The sequence below is a fragment of the Nothoprocta perdicaria genome, unplaced genomic scaffold, assembly GCF_003342845.1.
Source record: "Nothoprocta perdicaria isolate Ctin4 unplaced genomic scaffold, notPer1 scaffold_398, whole genome shotgun sequence".
Classification (NCBI taxonomy): domain Eukaryota; kingdom Metazoa; phylum Chordata; class Aves; order Tinamiformes; family Tinamidae; genus Nothoprocta; species Nothoprocta perdicaria.
The window spans coordinates 324,965-334,236 of record NW_020455641.1 but is presented as its reverse complement, the minus strand read 5'-3'; the positions used below and the strand labels follow the sequence as shown (position 1 = coordinate 334,236).

The following is a 9,272-nucleotide window of genomic DNA, read 5'->3' as shown; positions in this document are numbered from 1 at the left end:
GCATTTAGTAGGGAAAGAAACGCCCCAAAAAGGGGGCATTTAGTAGGGAAAGAAACGCCCCAAAAAGGGGGCATTTAGTAGGGAAAGAAACGCCCAAAAAGGGGGCATTTAGTAGGGAAAGAAATGCCCAAAAGGGGGGCATTTAGTAGGGAAAGAAACGCCCAAAAGGGGGCATTTAGTAGGGAAAGAAACGCCCCAAAAGGGGGCATTTAGTAGGGAAAGAAACGCCCCAAAAGGGGGCATTTAGTAGGGAAAGAAACGCCCCAAAAAGAGCGCAGTTCAGGGGAGCAGCACTGAGCAGCTCGCTGCCTCTTCCCCCAGCTCCCGGCAAAGCTGGAGCCGATACAAGCCCCCGGAGAACCGCGGGGCCCCGGGGCAGGGGAGGCCGTCCTGGCCGCGAGGGCAAGCCAGCGTTATGGTTTTGGTCTAGAAAGTGCTGTTCCTGCAAACACAGGGCACAATCGCGGGTTTTCAGGCAGCCTCTGCGCTGTCCCCCGGGCCCGCGGCTCCGGGCAGCTCCGAGCCCCTGCAATTCCCTCCATGGGCTCCGCTCTGTTTTTACAGGGCTCTGGGCTGGGCTTTGCAAGGCTCATTTAGAGCCGTGTCCCAGGCAGGGTGCCGAGCGTTAAAAATAGCTAAAACCAGAGATGCCTCCTCGGCCCGTGGGCAGGGAGCAGAGCCGGGCACGGAGCGCTCCAGCGTCGGGGCTCCCACCTTGGAGCTGCTGCGTGGGATTGGGAAAGGAGCAGGGAACGGCAGTGCCGTGCAAAGGGGCTGCGTGCAAGCAGGGCGCAGTCGAGCACAAATGCAGGGGTTTTAGGCTTGCAGACACCCTAGCGAGGGGACGTCGGTCACAGAAGAGATGCATTTCGCCCCGTCTGCTTCCAAAAGGCAGGGAGTCTCGTGGCCAAGCTCAGCATCTTGCAACTCTCGCGTTTAGGGAGCCTGCGTGCGGAAAACTCCCGTGCCGCCAACCAAGCACCGCGGAATCCCAGGACAAAGAGCCGCCAGGGAGGATTGCAGGACACACAGCGACATGGGCAGGATGGGGGGGCAGTTATTAGGACTTGCAACCCCCGGTGGGCAGTTATTAGGGCTTGCAACCCCCGGAGCCTTTCCGGGCAGCTCCGTTCTTGCAGCATCCCGGAGCCGGGGGAGCCGCCGGAGGGACCTCGGGGAAACCTCAGGCCACTTCAGCAGAATAAAAAACGGGCCCAGCTCCCTTTTAAGAGCTGCTGAGCAAACAGCAAAACTCAATAAAAGGCTCCGGCAGCCGTTAGGATCATTAATAAAGAGCGGACTTTGAAGCGAGCGGCCAAAGGGTGGCTCGGGTCTGTTTGTGCAGCAGGTTACGTGCAAGCTCTGAGCACCCACGGGTGCCACGAGCCTCCCAGCACCTCCAGGGAGGCGAGAGGAGCCCAAAGGCCACAGGGTGCATTAGATTAGTGCTGGAAAATCGTATCCATCGGGTACATCAAGGCAGCACTGCAGCTTTGGGGGAGTTTTAGGGATCCATCAGTGCCGTTTTCCCCCATAAAAAGCACTCAGGCACCGAGGCAGCAGCCAGTGTTAAGCCCATAATTAGTCCTGTGATTTAACAGAGCTCGTGAACAAGCCTGTCTGAGCATGAGGGAGCACATCAAGACCTCGCACAGGGAGAGCACGCCTAGAAAGGAAGGCTGAAACAGCAGTAAAAGCCTTAAATTGAAAATAAAGGCTTTATATGGAGCAGGGTGACAGCCCAGGGTCCCTGCGAGGGAGGGGACGGTGCGCAGCCGGGCGTCCCCGCGCCCCAGGGCCACCTGCGGCCAGCAGGGCCAAGCACTCGGGCACAGGCTTTGCTGAGCCGGGCCCACGCCGCTGCTCGTCCTGCTTCGATGCCCCCCGCGCTTAGTCGCCCTCCCGCCGATGCATGCGGTGCCGCCTCCAACGCGGGCACCCAGGTGCGGTTCAATGGCCACCAACCTGCAGCTCCCCAAACCTGGGTGCCTCTGTGGCTTCTAGACACAATCCTGCCTCGCTTAGGACCGGTCTGAGGACACTCAAGACCCCAGCTGCCAACAGAAAGGCTGCACCCCCCCCCCCCCATGCCTGCTTTCAACTTCTCCAAAACCCAGAAAAACACAAAAAAAACCCTGCCTGGGAAGAGTTTAGCAGCCAGTCTGTGTCCGAGGCGCACGCCCACCTGAAGAAGCCCTTGCAGCCCTCGCAGGTCATGGCGTTGAAGTGGAAGCCGGTGGCCTTGTCCCCACAGACGCCGCAGATGCGGGGCGCGTTGCGGTCGAGGTCGCCGCCGGCGTCGGGCAGCGACGAGCTGGCCGCCGCGCTCTCCATGTCTGCGGGAAGAGGAGACGCCGGGCACCCCTCCGCACCCAGCACGGCTTGGCGGAATGCAAATCAGATGCAAATAAAGTGTGTTCCCCCCCCAGCCCTCCCTCCCCTGGATTTGACGTGTCCAGACAAAAAAGTTTCTGCTTTGCTCTGTCTCTGCACCATAAAGTAGGGTCTATAACCCTAAACGGGGTCTAGACTAGGCACACACCTTGCACACCTTCCCTAATCTATCCCCAATTCCCCCTTCCCAAGCTCGCAGCCACAAATGCACCTGGGAACACTTTTGCTCTGCTTTGGTGGGAAGAGCCCCCCAGCCAAGCCCGAAGCTCTGCTGCTTTCTCCTCGCCGCGCTCCCTTCCTCGTGCTTCCCAAAGCCTGGAAGGGCCCGGGGGAGCCGCAGGGAAGGAGGCAGCCGCACGAGCAAAACCACCCTGGAGCACCGGCTCCGCGGGCAGGAAGGCTCCCGCACACGGATGCTCCAAGGGCTGCTCCGGAGAGACCCCGAGCAGGGCAGGAGCGGCGCTCCCGCTGCGCATGACATGCATTGCTACCAGGGGGCAGTGCATCGGAGCGGAGCTTTGAGCACATTTCCCGTTATTCAGCATCCACTGGCAGATATCTAGCTGCTCTTAGAAAGCCCCAATATCGAAAGCGACCGAGAGAACAAAAGTTAGAAGCTCTCAAGGCGGCAAATCTCGGCAATGCTATTGCTGCACAACGCACCTGGTAGTTAGGTACCAGGTAGTTAGGTTAGGTAGTTAGGTAGGACTGGTTGCACCTGATTTACCTAGTGAGTTCTCGGCAGTTTCCCCGTGCACAGGGCAGAATTGCTCCTTTTGGGCAACCCTGAGGGCCAGGGAGCTTCAGGCTCAGGCGGCTTCTTGCAAAAAGCATTTAAGAAGCGCACAAAGTTTAAATCCCATGACACACGTGCAAGGAACACATTTGTGGCTGGATTCTTCTCATTTTTATAACATCTGCCTTGAAATACAACAGGGCCAACACTCCTCGTGTCTTCAGCTGTGGTGTTTGAAGGATTCACCCAACTCCGGAGCATCCTCCGGGCAGGAAGAGCCGTTCCTACCTGTGTCTCCAAGATAAGCCATGTGCTGCTGGTGCGCTTCCCAGGAGCTCTGCAGCTGGGACATGGAGCCACCTGCAAGCAGAAGGACACAGCTGACAGGGCCTGGAAGGGCTCAAAGCTCCTGAGGTCACCGAGTTAACAGCAAGTGTCCAGCCGGGCCACGGTTCAGCTCCGGAGGCCTTTCCGGGGCATCCTGGGCTGCTGCCTGCTCTGCCACCCTGTGCAAACCGTGCGCGGGGCAGGATGGGGAAAGCAGATGCCAGGTGGGACCAGCCGGGGGGCTGGTCACTGGAACAGCTCCTTTCCACCCCCATCAACCCAGGGCAGGCAGGTGCTTCCTCCTGGTGATGGCAGAAAGCATTTAGATGTGATCACCCAGGGCTGATACACCAGTGCCAGACTCGATTCCCGCAGGGACGGTGCCGCCACTCCGAGCTGCCACCTCCGGCTTCTTGGAAAACGTTACTCAGCGCCGGCGGTGACGTCTGCGCAGGGCGGAGCGCGCCGCAGTTTCCCCTCCGCCCCCGGGCCGGGCGGCTCCTTCGTCGCGCTGACATTTACCCCTCGGAGCGGGGTCTGCACCGCACCGCGGACCCCGCGACGCTCCAGGAGCAGCGGTTTGCCCGGGGGTTGCAGCACAACTGCAGGGTTTTGCCCCAGGGCCGGCTCCGTGCAGCTGCAGATCCCCCCATCTCCTGTTTTGTATCAGCCTGTTTCCCCAGACGTAAGATACGGGCAGAAAACTTCCCATTTCAGATGATCCGCCCCGGTTTGCAGCGCGTTGTCACCACAGCACAGCCGCAAAGGCCACAACAGCGGCCGAGACCGCTGTGTAGTTGTAACTAACAGTCGCAGCATCAGCTGGGATGCGGCGGCGGTGCAGGAAGCCCTCCGGGCAAGGGTGGGATGCGCGGAAAAGGCTCCCCTGTGCAGAGCGCAGCGGGAAGGACGGGGTGGCGGGAGGAACCTGGCTGTCTGCTATGCAAAGAGCTGCAGCAGAGCCGCTCGCAGGGAGGAACAGCCAGCAGGAGAGCAAAGCGGGCTTCCATCAACTGGAAAAGCTCCGGTTGAGAAGAGAGCGGGAGGATTTACCTGGGAAGCTGAAATCCGTGGCTGTTAACAGCTCAACCTCTGCCCAAAGCAGGGAACGTCCCCTCAGACGAGGTTCTCCTTCCCCCGCTGCAGCCCAGCCCGCGGGGAACCCACCAGGTCACCCTAAGGACCAGGGCGGCTGCACGAGGACACGGCAGGGACATCAGGAACGCAGAGGAGAACGCGGAGCTCACGTTACCTGCTCACCCGGGACACCAGACAGCGCCTGCTCTTCCGCACGGGCCGCGCAGGAGGCTTGGCTGCTTCTAAGCCCCTATTAATCTCCGACTACCCGCAAGAAGCACTCGTCCTGGGAGAACGCATTCCATGGAATGGATTCCATGTATTCCATGGAAGTGTTTTCCTCGTGCGCTCGCTCCCGCTGACTCGCGGGGTTGTGCAACCCCGTGCCAAGACTTGGCAGCGGGGAAGGGATGGAGCTGCGTGCCGGAGCCGCGTCACGTTGTGCACAGGTTTAGTTAAACCTGGGAGCGGGACCACGGCTCTGCCGGCCAAAACTTGGAAGCTGCAAGAAAGGCAGCCTGTATTTCAGCTGCTCCCAGCGGCTCCAGGCTGTGCCAAACTGAAATTTGGCAGTGAAATTAAGGTCAGGGGGGCTTTTTCATTCATTTCGGGGTCAAAGTAGAGAACCAGCAACTCTCCTGTGCCAAAAGGTGACCTTTCATTAGCGAGAAGGAAGGCTTAGCCTTCAGTGTTGAGCCTGATGTCGTTAAACACATCCACGACACACAAAACAAGCCCTTACATACCGTGAAAGTATTTGCCAAGGTCTCCACAGCTGTTTCCCCCATCAAAAGGCATTTCGGGGCCAAATCAAACCCTGACTCTGCCCCGAGCCAAAGCCGAGCCTTGCGGAGACCCCCCTGCTCCTGGGGAAGCTTTCCCGGCGCTCCGTTGGCGCCGCTGCCAGCGCGGGAGGACGCGGCGGCGCTTGGCACGGCCGCTGCCCTCCCGGAGCCTTTGGGCAGCACAACCCGCACTACTCGCACGTGCGGCGCCGGCCCGCGGGCAACCCCGTCTATTTAAAGAAGCAGCAAAAAGGCAATTAAATCATTTCCTCCCGGGGCCCTGGGGAGCCCTGTTACTCCGTGAGATTTATTGGGCAGCGATTGATCCCGTGGCTCCATGTAGAGATGCAGCTGGAGAGGTCCCTCCTGCGCTGCTGCATTGCAGCAACCACAGGAGCCACAAATACCTGTTTGAAGGGTGCTGGTGAGACCCACGACCCCAGCGCAGGCAGGATGATGCTGACCTCGTTATCGGGCGCATCTCCATCCTCCTCCGAACACCGTGTACGGACGCGGAGCGAGCCCAAGGGCGCAGGGAACTGGATTATGGATCTCTGCTAACGCGGTTAGGAGCCTGAACAGCCGCAAGCCCGGAGCAAAGCTGCAGGAACAGCTCTGAGGAGGCCGGGCTGTCCCTTCTGCTGCGTCCAAAACGCGTCAAAACCAGAGAGGGAAGAAAGATCAGGACAGTCCCCAAATACTGGGGTCTCCAGGCTCCGACCTGCCCACGGATCATGGGCCATCCCCACAGTGATATTGCTCTCCTCGGCTTTATAGGGAATACCACTCTCCTGAGATTTTGGGGGAGCAATTCACAGCAGGAGACCCTGCATGGTGCAGAAGCTACCAAGGACACAACCCTCGAGGCGGGAGCTCCAGCACCAAGTCCTCGGGCACACGCGCTGGGCAGCTCTTGGATCTCGGACATGTCTTCTCCTGCCTCATCTCATCCCTGCTTGGACACCGGTTGGGTTTGGAGCCCAAGCTGGAGCAGTCGGATACATCAGTCATGAGTCTCCCCTAGGGAAAGCTCTGGAGAACCTTGTCCACAGCACATAGGAGGCCACCAACCTGGGAGCACAGAAGGGACAAGGGACAGTCGGACATGAGCATCTCCGTGCAACGCCTGTCAACAGCTTTTCTAGAGGCAAAGAACCCCCCGAGCCGCTTCCCAAGCTCTTTGACCTCATGGAGATACTTGGCCGATGCGATCTCGCATGACAATTGGGCAACAAATCCTTACGCATGGAGGTAAAAGAGGAAAATATTTCTAAGCGCCGTTCCCCTGAATGGAAGGAATGAAGTAAACAGATCTCCAGATTACAGCTTGGGCATGGCATCAAAAACACCTCCAGCCTTTGTGCTCGCTGGGGGGATGTGTTGTCATCAGGGTCCCAGAATCCCAAAGCTTGGGGCCAACTCCACAAGCTCAGGAGGACACCGCAAGCACCACGTGAACCTTCACGTTCACCTTTCCCATAAGCAGCTTGTCCTTCCTCACACTCTTCTTCCTCAAGGAGATCAGAGCACACGGCCACACCAAGAAGCTTCTCCTCCAGCTCCTTGCCTGCACGGGGGCTTGGACCAGTATCCGTTGGCCCCATCCCGGCCGCGGAAGAGGAACCGCTCGGAGGCCGCGTTCCCAGCCGATGAGCCTCTCGGACGGCGCGGCCCCTTCGGGGCGGCTCGACGGGTCCGCTCTCGAGCGCGGCTGCCAAGTGGGACGAGACACCCGGCCACCGACGCGGGCGAGAACAATTCCGCAATTCCGGCGGCGCCGCAACGCCCACGGAGCCAGGCGGGAGCCGGCCCTGCCCGGCTCTGCCATTAAACCAGCTCAGGAGCACGAGGGGAAGAGCTGGGTGCTAAGGACCCCTAGGAACCAGCTCAGTCACAAAATCAGTCACCAGAAGCCCTCGGGCACGGAAGGGCTCCAGCAAAGTGACGCTTTTGGGGCAGGGGAAGTCCTTGAGCAGGAGCAGCAGTGAGTCAGCCCCGTCATCGCGAAAGCAACGCTCCATACTGTTATTTCTACAGCGTACATACGTATCAGCTCGGATGCAACCTGCATCCGCCGCCGTTGGAGCTTTCCGGGCGCTTTGGGCTCTTTGTGCCTACCAGATGAGAAATGTTCCCACAGGCTGGAAGTGCCGGCGGCTCCGGCGGGAGCTGCCTTGGGAGCAGCAGTTGCTCGTGTCCCTCGGCAGGCTGGAGCGGGGCGAGGGCTGCTGTTTGGGAGCAGCAGGGCTACCAGGTGCGTTTCGGAGCTGCACTGGTTTCCAGGAATGGGAAAAACAGTTCCCGGGAAGGGGATAAACAATTCCCATTTCCCCCATTGCGGGAAACGGCAGGCGATGACTCCTGCAAGCATTCAGGTGGGACAGGAAACCTGCGGCCTCCCTGCCCTTTCCCTAACCATTGGGGCTGTCCATCCCAAAGGAATGGAGCTTTTCAGCCAGCCAGAGGAGCTGCCTGGCTCCGGGGCACAGCAGAGCCTGGCTCTGCAGCCAAGCGAGCAGCCACAGGTGCAAAACCCAGGAAAACAAGGCAAGAAAGGGCAAAAGCCAGCCAGCCTCTAGAGCAAAGAGCAGAGCGGATCACACATACCAGGGGCAGGGCGACTCGGCACGGAGCAGGAGCGCAGGGAGAGGGAAAACCGCAAGGAAAACCACCCAGCTCCTTCCTAAGCTCCACTCTCGCGGACACAGGACGGTGGATCCAGGACTCCCCCACGCATGGGGACGCTGCCCGGATCCACATGAGCTTTGCCAGGTTTGGCAAAGCAGCAACGGGAACGTCGTGCTCTCGGAGGCCGCGTTCACGCTGCTGCTTTCGGCATCACCTCCGGAGCCCCTTCCCAAAGGGATGGATTCAAAGAGCAGTGCAGCGTTGCCTGGAAGAGCGGGACCGCCGCGGGCTCGTTTCCCGCGCCGCGGGAGGATGTTAGTCATGCGGGAGAAGTGACGGTGCCGGGGCCGCCCGCGACCCACGGCCCGAGACGCTCGGGCAGGGGAAACGCTGCCTCTGCACCATGAGTCGCGTGGGTTTCCCTCCGCTCAACGCAACTATGAACATCTGCAACCGTTTAAGGGAACGGGGCCACCGGGAAACGCTCTGGATCATCTCAAAAGCTGCCTGGGGGATCTCTCCAGCGGCAGGAACCGCTGCCCACCCGCACCAAGGTCCAAATCCAGCCACATGCCCTCCACGCTGGGGCAGAAACCGCCTCCCGTTCCACTAGGGAAAACCCTGACGGACACAGCAACAAGTCGAAACTCCTTCCTGTTCCAGCTCTGAGCTCCCAACGCTCACGTGTGGCCGGCGTGGAAATGGGATTTTCCTGCACGCTTTTGATTCAGGAGCGACGAGACGCCGGGAGCAGGACATGTCACACGAAGTGACCGGGAGGCAGGTGCCCGAGCGCCGGATTCCCGCGAGGCTCCAGCCCATCCAACGTCCTCTGCGAGGCAGCACAGCGCCCGCGAGCTGCTCTGCCCACGTGCCACGGAGGAGCCCGTCCCCAGCCTCCTCCGGAGGCTCCCGGCACACCTCCCTATGGACACGAGGCTCCAAGAGCTCCAGGAGAAGCTGCTCGAGAGAGGCCAGCGATGGAAGAGCAGCACCCAGGACCTTCCCTGTGCCGAGCATTCATTAGCTCGGGGAAGGAGATGAGCAAAGTCCAGACGAGAGCCAGTGCTGCTTGGATTCTCCGGTGTCTTTTATTCCACTACTGCGGGCTGGGGAAGCAGGGAGAGGCAGAAACCGGGCTCAGACAGGCAGCTCGGCTGCAAAAACAGCCCATTTTGACCGTCTCGAGGAGCTCCACGGCTGCAGAATCAAACACGCCGGGGGCTACTGCGAAATCAAAGCAGGGATAAATCAAATCCAGGCGCGAGCGGCGCAGGTGGCACACGACGGCCGCGGGGAGCCGCGGACTTGTTTGCGGCGCCGTT

At 60.1% G+C, this 9,272-nt stretch overlaps 2 protein-coding genes across 2 annotated transcripts in view; one reads left to right on the top strand and one right to left on the bottom strand.

Moving 5' to 3' along the window:
- VDR (vitamin D receptor) overlaps window positions 1-3,482 on the bottom strand; it is a 10,090-nt gene extending 6,608 nt beyond the window's left edge. The window contains exons 1-2 of the mRNA XM_026045060.1: window positions 3,419-3,482; window positions 2,186-2,336 (exon numbers count right to left, since the gene is read on the bottom strand). Coding sequence (XP_025900845.1) covers window positions 2,186-2,336; window positions 3,419-3,482 — 215 coding nt within the window. The remainder of the gene's footprint in view (window positions 1-2,185; window positions 2,337-3,418) is intronic.
- The window catches only part of LOC112952280 (zinc finger protein 239-like), a 108,944-nt gene that overhangs the window by 22,745 nt on the left and 76,927 nt on the right, over window positions 1-9,272 (top strand). The gene's annotated exons all lie outside the window — the stretch shown is intronic.